The sequence below is a fragment of the Corythoichthys intestinalis genome, chromosome 3 (genome assembly GCF_030265065.1).
Source record: "Corythoichthys intestinalis isolate RoL2023-P3 chromosome 3, ASM3026506v1, whole genome shotgun sequence".
NCBI classification, from domain to species: domain Eukaryota; kingdom Metazoa; phylum Chordata; class Actinopteri; order Syngnathiformes; family Syngnathidae; genus Corythoichthys; species Corythoichthys intestinalis.
This window is the reverse complement of record NC_080397.1, coordinates 23,166,619-23,181,079: the sequence shown is the minus strand read 5'-3', so window position 1 is coordinate 23,181,079 and position 14,461 is coordinate 23,166,619. Positions and strand designations below refer to the sequence as shown.

The 14,461-nt window shown below is 40.0% G+C and overlaps 1 protein-coding gene across 4 annotated transcripts in view; it reads right to left on the bottom strand.

The window, feature by feature from the left end:
* The window catches only part of sema6a (sema domain, transmembrane domain (TM), and cytoplasmic domain, (semaphorin) 6A), a 242,861-nt gene that overhangs the window by 87,941 nt on the left and 140,459 nt on the right, over positions 1 to 14,461 (bottom strand). For all 4 annotated transcript variants that reach the window (XM_057831645.1, XM_057831646.1, XM_057831648.1 and 1 more), the window contains 3 exons: positions 13,988 to 14,089; positions 2,418 to 2,508; positions 769 to 888 (listed from right to left, as the gene is read on the bottom strand). In XM_057831645.1, the coding sequence (XP_057687628.1) occupies positions 769 to 888; positions 2,418 to 2,508; positions 13,988 to 14,089 (313 nt within the window). The remainder of the gene's footprint in view (positions 1 to 768; positions 889 to 2,417; positions 2,509 to 13,987; positions 14,090 to 14,461) is intronic.

The following is a 14,461-nucleotide window of genomic DNA, read 5'->3' as shown; positions in this document are numbered from 1 at the left end:
ATGGGTTTAAAAAAAAGCCGAAAGGAAGCCTGACGTGTCTCATCCATCATATCTGCAAGATCATTTGCATATGAGAAAAGGCAGTTCTCCATTGAGATTTGACAGGCTCGGCTGGTGCACTTGCTTTGGCCTACGGCATATCAATTTCCGCTCTACATGCAACCCACTAGAACAGGTTGGTAAAAAATGAACAAGCAAAAATTAGAATTAGATGCAACACAGTCTGGTAGGCGGAACAGATCTAAATGTGTGGTCAACAATGCATAATGGAAGTCATGTTTTCCTATAGTACCTGTCAACTTTCAAACGTCAGGTATGTTGGATGGATTGTGTTCAACCTTTTCCAAAGGAGTTTTTTTTATCAGCATTATTTATGTCATTGCTGGATCCATGAACAGAATATTTCTATTTCCTATGAAAATTCTGGGGGAAATGTAAACCAGTTAATGAGCTGCCTTGATGGGATTGTGCTTGATGGGATGTTTGACAATTCTGCTGTATATTGAGTAGAAAGACAAAAAGTGACAAGTACTGTTAACTACTGTTAAGTCATCATTCAATCAAGTTTTGGCATTGATTACTGAATGCCAGCCACTAACTAGTTCAAAATGGATTTGGACGTCTGTTGCTGTGAATGCAGCCAATGCGTTAATGTGTGTATGCCTATATATGTATAAAAAAGTAGTGTGTCCTAGAAAAAAAGACCAAAAGCTCAAATAATTGAGGTAAACCGTCAAACTGGACCACTTGAGTGTGTCGGGGCCTCACCTTTTAGCCATTTGGAGTCATGCTTAACCGTACGCAGTGTAGGGCTGTCTCCGAGGCTACGATAGATGACTGCATCGATGGCCAGAAAGTCTGTGACAGTGGCTGAGTAGAGCTTGCCGTCTGGACAGGGACAGAGAGGGACCAAGGAGAATGAAAAGTGAATTGGACAGGAGTGGAAAGAGAAAGCCACGAGGGAGATCGTTAAATGAAATTTAGGGAGAACATATACATAGAACATAAACACCATATTTCTGTGAGCTGTCAACAGGTTTTACACTCTAGTCAACCTGTTGCACGTGTGTAATTCCTCACAAGCTTGCATGTGCACAAACACACACTTACCCGCAAAAAAAGCACTGATGTGACCTTGGTCCACCTCAGCTAAAACCACAGTGGAAACTCAAACTACATAATTGAAAAGGTGGCTGAGAAAGGAACCCTCTCCATTACTCAGTGCTTCCAGCTCACTGTCACACATTAGCCAGTTAAGTTGTGCCTGCTTGGCTGGAAGCTTGCAGGGACAGCTCAACAATAGCACCATGAATCAGTTGGCGGCAAACATGAAATGGGGACCCAATGTCTTTTGGAGCCGACAGGGAGAGATTCTCACCCAGTAGGTCAAAAGCCGTCTCATGCCTTATTTTTAGTCAACCAAGTTAATCATTTTCTTCCATTTTCTATTGAGCTTGTTCTTATTTGGGTCAGGAGGGGACTGTGTCTAATACAGCTCAATTCTGATTTCTTTGCCCAGCAGTGAGAACAGACCAATTCCGATGATTTAAAATCTGACCTCGTTCAGTCTTATGATGATATATTCATGTCAGATATTAATCCGAAACCCTCTGTACTATGAACGTAAACTGCACAAATGCAACCTGTACGTCTTCACTCAAGTGAAATACGTCACCACTGTTCGACAAAACAAATATCAGACGTGAATGTGCATTGGTGGACTAAGGCGCAGAAAACTTTCCTTCCTGATGTCGGGTGTGAATAAATGTTGTCTCCAGTAGCATAAAAGTGTCATAAAAGCGTGATGGCGAAGACCTTGCTGGAAGAACTATTTATTTAAAACGATAGTTAAACATCGTGGCATGGATGGTTAGACATCTCGGCTGCTGACAAAGCCTGCCAGCTGCTTCATCTGAAAATTATAGATGGGGCTTTATTGATGAATAGGGCTCTGTCCAACGCTATGCACCAATACAATGGCAAAAGGAATCTATGCTCGCGCTGTTTAGCCATTTTCAAGCAGCACTCAGAGGACTTTATTGCCGACCAAGGCTTGATGCCATTACAGAAGAACAGTTAAAGGCTAGCTGAGGGTTTTGGCAGGTTTAAAAAGACTGGGTAGTCACACTGTGCTACAAGGCTCCTATGCTAGCACTGAGAGCTTTTAGCACTGAGCAAGTCAAATAGCCTACAATTGGGATCTTTTGGTCAGGTGTCTTCACAGGGTGTGTAGTTTTACTTTGTTTTCATTGTACAGTGAATAAATCACTCTCATAATCATGCTTAAGAATGATTTTATTCTGGAGCAAATTTCAGAATGAAATCATTTTTAAATGTGATCAATTTGGTAGTCAATCAGTGTCACAGAAAGCTTTAGTTTTTGGAGGTTTCAGAGCCTAACATTTTAATCATCTTACCAGCAAAAAGAGCAACATTGGCATGCTTGGCATCGTAAGGGCATCGAGCCATTCCACTGATTTCCTCTCCGAGAGCTTCCAGGGAGTCCATCTAGGGTCACAAATAAGGTCACTGAGACAATGAAGATGTGACAAATATCAAAAAGAATGCTTCTTCGATACAACCAACAGTGGTAATGTCTTTCAAAGGTGAGAATGCATCTAGAGAAGGAAAGGCTTAAATGTGTATGATGGGGTCGCTCAATTCATCTTGCCCAATAATGCCCCCACCGCTGGGCAGTGGAGGTTTTTGTGACTGTACCACTAACAAACAAAACAGTGACATGAACACAGCCTCATTTGGGAGAAAAAAAATGTCCAAGAGCGCCGAACATGTGGCCGAGTGGAATTTTAGGTCAGTAGCCTGAGTCAAATATTTGTGGTATCAACCCGTGAGTGAGCCCATGTGACCGTCTGTGGCTGTCATAGCAGAGCATGTGGAAAGTCCATATTTCATAGCAATAGAGATATTTTGCTTTCGCCTTACATACCATGTAATCTTAGTACGTTTAAGAAGAGTTTCAACACAGCTTTAATCCATTTATTGCAACACCATGCTGTGAAGAAAAATCCAATGAGGCCAAACATAGGTGCACTCAAAGGGAATTTGACAATGTTTTGAAGTTTCCTACTTTCTGAATATTTGATCATTAAAGGATTTCTAAGCTGTGTGCTTTGAAAAACCAAAGCTTTAATCCTCGCATTAATGGTGCCATTTCTTTAAAGACACTCGTGAGACTCTATTTCAAGACGTAGGAGCACAATTTCAGCCTTCTACAATGCTGTTAGCGCATGATTGGCAGAAGCCCACAAGTGGACGAGAGGTCAATCCATCCTCGCATAGGTCAACTGGTGTTCCCCAGCATGCGTCTGGCTGAAAGCAGAAATACACACGAGGTCAGGAAGACAACCGCAAACGCCGTTGGCCTCTTCTTTTTTTTCCCCATCTCCTCTATTCAGCTTCCTTGTTCGCTTCACAAATGGAGAAGCTGCAAATTTCTTGACGCCGCCCTTCCTGGTCGCTAAACGGGTCATTTTTTTTTCTATTCCTGTCCCACCCGGAAAAAAACAGTTATCATCTGCCCACTATAAAAGGTCATGCACACTCACACGCTCTAACACACACAATGCTTGCCAAATAAATTGTTGGCAGAAAAAGAAATACACCAGGACCAGCAGTAGTAGCAAAATTCCCAATCTCTCCTTCCTAATGTTTTTACATCTCATACATTCAGGCAAATGACACAGTACAATGGTGCTTGAGATACAAGCTACTACGCACTCACAACACAAAATACACTTCAAATCTTCCCTTAATGAAACGGATTGGCAAACCACTAATCCTTTCATGCTCACCCAGAAAAAAAGAATTATACATTCTGTAATAATTTGTTAAATAAGAAAAATAGCACAGTGGTATTGTACTTGGTGCTGCTTATCTGGTGGAAAATCTTAAACGCAGCGTGTCGGATAATACATACATACGGATATACGTCAATTCTTACTTAGCCACACGGCAGTAACAGTAGTTTGCTGCAAAAGAAAAACCATTCAGCTTTGTGGCTGTTTTACATACTCTGGATGTAATTCTTGGGTTTAGGGTCATTATGTTTAGTTTGGCGTTAGACTTTAACTGGGAGTGGAATTTTTAACAAATGCTCACTATTTGCTAAATCGCTGCTTCTTATGAGGCAATTAAGGATACGTGTTTTAGAATTCGGCTGAAAACTCTAAGCAAGAATAACATTTGAAAATAAGCCAAACGGCTCTCCAATCTTCAAAAGCGTTTAATCCCGGTCACTCGCACCTAAAGGCAGCACTGTAAATGTTTTTATTATACAGGCCAGACAGTTTGGAATGTGGCATCACCCTCTGATACGTCCCACAAAGAAATACACCCCAGAGGCATTTATCCCGTCTGTTGATGTCACTGCGGCGTTGACCTCTGGTCAAGGGTCTGGGCCGGCTGTCAGTGATCTATTCCCACCCTTTGAACATGAGGAAACCCTTCCCAAAACCAGCCCCTGATATACACGCAACCCCTGACAAGCTGGCAGGCATGTGTGGAGAATCACCAGAGCTGTCCGGGGCAATATCCTGATATTCTTAGCCAGGCAACAGAGCTCAACAAAAACTGCCAGTTTGAGCTAAAGCAGTTGTAAACATAAAGCATTTGGATGGTGAAACAGTTTGAATCTTGTTATGCAGTCAACTCCACTAGCCTGTAAACAGAAGAACTGTTATATGATGTGGATCCAAAACATGTACTCAAAACTACATATAAAGACACAATATATCTTCCGGCATTTTAGTTCCCAGAGGTCTTCACAATAAAATGCCTTCTATGCTTAAGCCAAGGCATAAAATTACAGCATTGCAGCTGCAAATGTGTGAATCCTGAGTCAAACATAGAACAGGTTGGACAGTCATAACTAGAGCTTTTGACTTTGACACAATATGGCTCTGTTTGGCCAGGCTATAGACAGCTTAAAAAAAAAGAAAAGGGACTCTGAGGTGCAAATATTTATAAACAAGCAATTAGGAAGTCATTCTTCCCTTTCAACCTTATGTCAAATTATGAAAGTGAAGGAGGCGCTCCATTTTTATTGCTTATCTTTTAAAACTACGTGGGAACCTCAAAATATAAAACTTAATTTGTTCTGGAGTTGCTTTCATATCCTGATTTTATTGTATAATGAATTGCGTTTTACATTTAAACCTCCTAATTCATTCCAAGCGCTAATTAAACACCGCATTTAAGTTTCTGTCAAGCCCTCTGATTGCCTTTCTTTATTTGTAATGCTTTGTCAACCCCTCATAGCATTTAAGTGCAAGTAGTTTGTTAGGTTCCAGCTCTTTCTACAGATGTTATTATATGACTACTCGAAACCATAGCAAACACACAGTGCTAAAAGACGAGCTAACTTGGGAAGCCATTGCGTTCTATTTCATCTCACCGTTTGTGGCTTGATAAAGCATCACTTGTATGTTATAATCTTCTTTTTTTCCATATACATGAGTTTTGTGTAGCACATTGTGGTGTGTAAATATTGGTTGTTTACATTGATAGTCAAATTTAGTCAAATTATTGCATTGCTGCGAGTGGGAATCATCTATTACAGTACGTATTACTTTTCATATAATGAATACTTTTTCGTAATATTAAGCGAAAAAGCTTCGAAAAAGCTTTTCTTAACACATTTGCTCCCAAAAACGTATAAATACGTTCTATTTTTAATTGCTTCAGTGACCCAAAAACGTATTTATACGTCTTTTGCGTTTGTTTTTTTTGTTTGTTTTTTTTGACAAGAGGCATCTATAGGTTCCAATCTATCTAAGATACAATGCACAAAGCTCAAAACCCATTTTAAAGCAGTAAAACTGGCCACTGGAGGTCAGTAAAGCATTTGGTAAGAACTCATCTCGAGCCAAGAAAGGAAGTAAAGAAAAATAGTCAGGAAACGGAAGTTGGAGGGATCTTGTGAAGACGCGTGAGAATTTGAGAAAAACGTGGAGAACGATCAGGGAAAAAAAGGCAAACGACACTGGAGGAGTGTTTTGAAAAGATAACAAAACCATTGTCAAAGAAGGATTAAAAAATATATATCTTGAGGAGACAGACGGTGACGTCCACAACAGCGTCAGGTTCCACACGCGTTCTGTGGAGCTCACGTTGCTTTACTCCTTAGCCTGAGGTCGAAACCGACGTTGAAGATGATGAAAAAAGTGAGACCGATATTGATTCGGACTCATCAGATTACTCGGAGCGACCTCATTCAACCGGGAGCCGCCGAGAGCCTTCCCCCGATGTTATGTTTAAGTAAATTGTTATGTGCGCAAATAGTCCAACAGTTCAATAGTTAAATTATATGTAAATAAATTGTTACTTTGCGATCAAAAGCTCTATTTGTCTTGTTTGTTATTTTGTAGAACGAAAACATTATTCAGATGTTTGGGATGTCACATAAGCGAAAAATAGCTGTGTTAATGTCAAAGTTATGTTTGAAATGTATGCTTTCATAAAAAGCTCAATTTCTCAGTTTTTTCATCAGAAATTGGAAAATTGCTCAAACTAAGCTATTTTCTAATGCTGATTTCTAAAGAACGGAAAAAGATATGATCTAACTTTTTTTCTGCTGAAAGAAGAGAGTCTAATCTTTCTTTTGGTGGGTTCCATGTTTATATAACAATAGAACAAAATTTTGTGTGGGCCTTGCAAAATCAGTCAAAATCCAGTAAAACGGCCAGGAGCGAAGGGCCTTGCTCTGGTGAAAATGGCTGGGAGTGAATGAGTTAAAATGAATTTTTCGTGTACCGCAATTTTGTTATCTCGAGGTATCATTGTAATTGGAATACAAACAAATCCACTGTGAGTGATCATTCACTGCCAGCCCCCCCCCATCGCAAATTGATTGGATGTCTACGCTCTCGATGGCAGTTAATAAGTTAAGACTTGTTTATTTTAATAAAGGGTTATTGGAATGTCGAGTACCATCATCGACCAATTTCATTCCAGGTTTGATGGTTTTATTTGCTGAGACAATAATGTTCAAGGTAGGTCAGAAGGATCAGGCGTCAACACATTGAAATGCTAATTAATAGGACAATAGAACATTACACAAATGAGACAACTTGCACAATTATTCATACTTGAGTTCACCCACAGGCCAGAACCAACCAAGGACACAGCACCACAGTGGGACATTAATCGTCACGGCCCATTTCTCTGCAACCTGTTTGCCTTGCATGTCCTGTTTCTGACACTTTTACACACTGGAAGGAAACCAAAGTCTTTCCAGCTGTTCATAAAAAGTTCACGTCTTAACCTATGCGGGATGAATGTGTTTCATCTTGAGCTGGACGTCATCATTTGCAAATAGAAAGAATAATAAACAAATCTAACATTGGACAGTGGTAAAATAATATTTTTTTTAGATGTTAAAGTTATCTACGCGTATAAAGAAATGTAATCCAAACTGAAAAATCAAAAACTCTGCATACATGAGAATTGGACTTTGAAAGCCCCAAGCCAGGTTGGGGCTCACCTGACAACCTAAACGCCTCCAGACACCCCGCTGGTTTCCAACACTTTGCCCGGCAACACCAGATGAAGCCCCTCGTCCGTTCATAAGTATGAACCAGCTGGACGGACTGTTTATTATTACCACGCAGTCAGGGATTGACAGGCGGAGAAAGCAACAGAGGGTAGGACGTCGACGGAGAGGAATTAAGACTGGCATAGAGAAGGAACAAGTGAAGGGGGGTCTGAGGGCTGCTTGGGCTTTGAATGTGTGTGTTGCAACATGAAAGTGGGACAAGGGAGGAAGGATAACTAACAGTAGCTAATGAAGATGCAAAACTGGAAGAGCAGTGTGGGTTATTGGTTTGGGTGCGAGCCACCACCAGCCCCTATGGGCTCCCTCCACTCCTTGTTGATAAATCTGGGATGAGGTCGGCCCTGAAAACAAAAGCCCTTTTCACCAATGTCACACCGGGGAAATGGAGAAACAAACTGTGGCAGAGGTGGCAGAGTGGAAAAACTCACATGCCTTCAAAAGTCTGAAAGGCTCAAATTTGGCACCTGATCATTTTAGATAAGTCAAATGATGTTAGACAGAGGGACTGATTGAGTGAGTGATCAACTGATTGACATACTGATAGGCAGACTGCTTGGATGCATTCTATTATCAACAAAGGTGGGTAGTAATGCATTACATTTACTCCGTTACATTTACTTTTTGAGAAAAATGTAACTTTTATAAAAGATTAATTCTACCGAGTTATACTTTTTACTTGAGTAGATTTGTGAATAAGAAATGCCACTCTTACTCCACTACTTTGGGCTACATTAGAGTTGTTCATTTTCCCTCGTCAGAGATGCCAACAGTAGCTCTACCAGTTTCACCAATAAGATGTCGCAACAATAATCACATGAATCCTTTATACCAATCAGATATAACAATACAGTCACATGACCATCCACAAGCTTGCACTCGGAGGAAAGTCCTATGACCACCCCGGCCTGTTCAGCACGTGGTGGTTTAAAGCTCCATAAAATATAAACAAGTTCACATTATTTTAACATTACTCCAAACCGAGGAGTTCAACCTCTCCCAGTTTTTGGTTGGCACCGATAGAGCGTGGATAAGAGGAGATATGATCGTTTTAATTTCATGGTAAGAAATACGTTTTTCTCCCATAGAGGGTAATCGTACTCTTTGGAAGGTTGATGTTTGATTTCTGCAGATTTTTCAGAGTCGTAATTCAATGATTTTTGTACTTCTTTGGCCTAAAATGGTCATGTCATAGGTTATTGTACAGTGTAATAATAACAGTTCATAGAGATGATGTTGTGCTGATAAAAAAAAAAAAACATTTTTAAAAACAAATCTGACAATGTAAGCAGTTACTCATTATTTAAGTACAGTGGTATGAACCTTTTGGAATTTCTCACATTTCTGCATAAAATCACCATCAAATGTGATCTGATCTTTGTCAAAATCACACAGATGAAAATACAGTGTCTGCTTTAACTGAAACCACCCAAACATTTATCCTTTTTCATATTTTAATGAGGATAGAATACAAACAATGACAGAAGGGGGAAAATAAGTAAGTGAAACATCAAATTTATTATTTTGTGCACCCCCCACCCCCACCGCCCTACCAGACGGCTCCTGTAGCTGCAGATTAGTCTGGTACATTGATCAGGAATAATCTTGGCCCATTCGTCTCCACAAAACTTCTGTAGTTCAGTCAGATTCCTGGGGTGTCTGGCATGACTTTAGGTCATGCCACAGCATCTCAATGGAGTTCAAGTCAGGACTTTGACTTGGCCACTCCAGAACGTGTATTGTTTTTCTTCTGAAACCATTCTGAAGTTGATTTACCTCTGTGTTTTGGATCATTGTCTTGTTGCAGCATCCATCCTCTTCTTAGCTTCAACTGTCTGACAGATGACCTCAGGTTTTCCTACAAAACATCTTGATAAACTGTTGAATTCATTCTTCGATTCACGGTGGGGATGATGTGTTGATATTGGTGAGCTGTTCCATTTTTCCTCCACACATGAAGATGTTGTGTGTTACTCCCGAACAATTCAACTTTGGTTTCATCATTCCACAAAATATTTTGCCAAAACTTCTGTAGAGTGTCCATGTGCCTTTTTGCGAACATAAACGAGCAACAATGTTTTTTTTAGACAGCAGTGGAGTCCTCCCATGAACACCATTCTTGGCCATAGTTTTACATATAGTTGATGTGTGTACAGAAATAGTGGACTGAGCAAGTGATTTCTGTAAGTCTTTATCAGACACTCTAGGGTTCTCTTTTCCTCTCTGAGTATTCTGAGCTGAGGTCTTGGCGTCATCGTTGGTGGACGGCCACTCCTTGAGAGAGAAACAACGGTACCAAACTCTCTCCATTTGTAGACAACTTTTCTGACTGTCGATTGATGAACATCCAGACTTTTACAAAATGGTTGTGTATCCTTTCCCAGCTTTATACAAATCAACAATCCTTGATCGCAGGTCTTCAGACAGCTCTTTTGACCGAGCCATGATGCAGATCAGTCATTGCTTTTTATCAAGACAATTCTTACCAGGTGTGTGTTTTGTAGTGTGCAGTGCAGCTTTAAACCACTCATCATTGAGTGGGCAAACGCCTGACTTAATTGGTAAAAATTGGTTTCAATTGCGCTTTTAAGTCTCCTTAGGCAGGGGGTTCACACATTTATTTTCCCCCCTTCTCTCATTGTTTTCATGCTATCCTCATTAAAACATGAAATCCTATAAATGTTTGGGTGGTTTTAGTTAAAGCAGACACTGTTTTTACGTCTGTGTGATTTTGTCAAAGATCAGATCATATTTGATGGTGATTTTATGCAGAAATGGGAGAAATTCCAAAAGGTTCAGATATTTTATCATACCACTGTATTATTTTGTCCAAATACTATATTTACTTGTAGTTGAGTACATTTTTCGGATGACTACTTTTACTTTCATGTGAGTACTATTATTTTGAAGTAACGCTACTCTTACTTGAATAAATTTTTGGGGCTACTCTACCCACCTTCTGATTATCATAATACTTAACAAAGAAGTGAGGTGTTTCTTTCTTTCTTAGAAATTTGCAATTACAAACACTTACAATTGAATCATTTATTAGTCTCACAGCCGGGAGACAGACTCACTAATCAAGGAATTTGCCCTGACAAATTTCAAGCACTGAAAAGTAGTTATTTTACCCTTACATCAATCGCATTTTATAGTGTTTTCGGTGCAAAGGAAATATCCTTAAATCCCATGGCTGCTGTTTTATATATAGCTAAGTTGTTCATTTATACATTCGCAAAGCCAAGCGTCCTATATGCCCAAAGCTTACCTCCCCCTTGTAACTATACCAACCAGGCTAACAGCGATTCTGGAGCGGTAATATCTAAACCTTGAAACCATAACCATGGGGCCTATAAAAGCTAACCACGCCTGATAAATGCGGAGACATAAATTCCACATCGCTGCAGTAGGACTAGCAATATTGCCGCATCCACTCTGTGTACTTAACATGCTGAGCCACGAAGCCAATGGAGCAGGGAAATCTTGTAGTTCTTGGTAAACACATCTAGTGAAGCAAAGCAGAAGTGTGTATAGGTGTGCGTGTCTTATTTTCCCATTCCCCATTGACCAACAAGATAACATCAGCATAAGTGGTGACTATTTTATCCTAACAAAGAGAACAACAAGAGGTGGTTAGTAACGATCTTTAAATTTATTTGGGTAACTCTTTGGATAAAAACTTGTCAGAGTAGTTTTATCACCAATCCAACGTACCTCCAAGTGACATTTGTTTCAATTTAACCGATCAAATGAAGCCACCTGACAGCATAGAAACCACATGATGTTTTTACCCGTTATAGGGCAAGTCATTATTTTTTGATAATCAAAAAAAAAAAAAAAAAAACTCAGCGTCCAAATACGTGGACATCATATTTTGGGTCATTTAAGCCAAACAAATTATAATGATATCATTATTTTATATTATTATTATGAATCATTGCTGTATTTTTATATTATTGTAGATATATTTATGAATACATAAAATAAAAATTAAGAGAGTGTCATTAAAAACAGAATTAGAATACAGCAGAAATACACTCTGATTATGGCTCCGGATGACACTCTCTAAAATTGATTTGTTGTTGTTGTTGTTAAGTTCATAGAATTTAACTGTTTGGCTGCCATTGATGGTTCAAGACGTCCAATCCATTTTGCATTGGACGTCTTGCTCCGTCAATGGCAGCCAATGAATAAAACAAGTGCCCTATGAAGGGTTACAGAATGATTTAGATGAAAAATGGACAAAATCTACTCCATTTTATTGTTGGGCATTACCTGAAATTGCATTTTGCGTACTCATATTTTTGCCATGAGTGCAACTTTCACTCTTGTAAATGTCACCTACAATTATTCTTGTGAAGTGAAATTACTCTAAATCAAATATTATTCACTTGAGAGGATTTGGCTGTGGAAAAATGTACCTTAATCAAACACAGATGTGTTGTTTTATTTCTGATACAAGTTTTTGGCGTCACTTTCTGTCAGTAGCCAACTTCGCAGGAAGCGTGTATTTCATCTTTAGCTTTTTTTTCTCGTCTTGTATTGTTTTGATTTTTAGAATTCTGCTAAATTTTGAAGAGTGAAAGGAAAAGGTACCGTTCTCGCACATACCATATAATTGTTGGCATTAGTATAACACATTCATTTAACTATAGTTTAGGCAGACTCCACTCAGTGGCCTTGAACACAGTAAAGTGAATCACCTTATCGGCGCTCATGAGGGGGAAAAGGAAAAATGGTACCGTTTATCGTAGGCACCGTCTAACTGTTTGCATTACTCGAACACATGTAATATAATCAATCAGGGAATAGTATCATTTCTCATATTCACTGTAGGACTGCACTACTCTAACACACCTAATGTAAAATAGATAGCACACCATAGTTTAAAGAAACAGAATAGATACACAACGCCATCTTATCACAGAATCCCAAAACGTCTGCGCCACGACCAAGATTGACGTACCAAACTCTGGCAATCAGTCCTCCCGACAAACAAACAAGGACAAAGACCAGCGCGCTTTGTACTAAAACAAGTAGTGCCAGCCCGGTAAACAAAGTTGATAGCAGGTGCTTGTGACGTCAAGACCAGCGTCGGTCGCTGTAGCAACCACATCCCATCCACGCACAAACCTAAACAGCCCGAAACCGGCCAGAGAGGGATGATCCCAAAGCAACGCCTGGACACACCTTTGGCCGTCGTCTGTTTTTGCCTTGTTTTTGACCATTGTCGACGAATAAATTGTCAACATGCTTTCGGCGAGTCTTTTTCAAACTTTTGGAACATGGAGTCAGTACAAAGGGTTAATATCAGAGATGAACGCGCGAAGTTCCGCCTTCCCGGTTGGCGCGTGCGGAGGCAGCATCAGCAGAGCGGCACTTTGTTCAGCTGTCGCTGTTTCCGTGCGGCTTGTCTGGGGAGGTGAATTTCAACAAAAGTAAACAACTGTTTCATAATCAACTTGACATCTTTTAGTAATTCTTTCTGGGGTCGGAAATTTCCTGCTGGCTTGCAGTACTGGTGGCTTCTTTAAAATAGCATTTTAAAGCTCCAATATGTTAAGTTTTTTAACTTTTTTTTTTTTTTTTCAAGGTCTGGTGAAAAGGGCCCCTGAGTATTTCTGTTGTTCTGAATTGCTGCGCCTGCTTAATTATGAGCATCATGTTTAGTCATGCTAACATGATCAAAAGGAAAATACATTTGCTATCAAAGCTAGACATGCATATCTAGTTAATTAAATGTGGCTAAAGTAGAAAGACTGACCGGTAATAGCTTGGAAAATCTTTTCATTTTTCAGGAAATGCTTAACCATTCATTTTCTTTTTCTCTGTACCACTTATCCTCTGATGATCACGTTGAGCTCGAGTCGAGATTGTAACCCAGATCCGCAGAAATGTGCGGCAGACATGCTTCTCACAAGTAAGCCAAGATGCTGAGAAATGCTTAGAAGTAACCTTCTTTTGTGGGAGAAACACGATTATAGCCGGCCAGTTTTTTTCTGCGCATCCTTGATGTCAATTATTTTTTTGTGTTGGTGTTTTTCGATGCTATAAAGCCTACTTGATGAGACAAAGTCATACTTTGCTAACATCCAATCCTTCTAAAAATGCTCAGGTTTGTTCACCCTTTAGGTCATTGATGGATTTTTCTCACTCTTATTTTCAAATAACACGCTTTGCTGTAAAAGGATGGTCACATTTCATGACTTCTTTGGTGTGCGAGTGCATGAGTGAAGGTGGGCCTGTTTGTTCGCCTCTGAATCGACCACCTGCAGATAAAGGAGTTGTGCAATTCATCCATCTACGTCCGCCCCTCCGCTCCCATTTGGCTTGTGTCGGCGTGTGCAAAACATCTCCCACCAAGGGTGAGTGGCAGGCAAAGAAAAGGAGGGTGGGATATAGAACGGGCGTCCTTACCCTGTATGTTCGACACGATGGGTTGAAAGCGTTTGTCCCGCAAACAAACAGGTTGTCTTCGTTTTGCTGCAGGAGGACTTTGATGAAATTGTGACACTCATCCTGCAGCACACAAGAGAAAGGGAAAAAAGACATCTGTCTCTTTTATAATTGACACGTTTACGCTGAAAGGCACATGTGGGGTTCCAATGAAAGGTTGTGCGGTTGAAAAATGACAGGCTGGCCCCTGTTTGCAGCGCACCATTTAGATGCAAAGCAAAGTGCAGCCGTGTAATCATGACACACAGCATTTCCTCTTGCTACGTCAATGTCATGTGTACGGTGATTTTCAATGGCAGCGCCAGGTTAACTCCAACAATAATGCAAGCAAAAGGAGCTTATTGTACAGAAAATCCGGGGAGAATACAATTAGGCTGCCATTTGATGGAAAGATTATCACTAATCTGCTCTATAAATTGTGACAGTTGAAGGTTT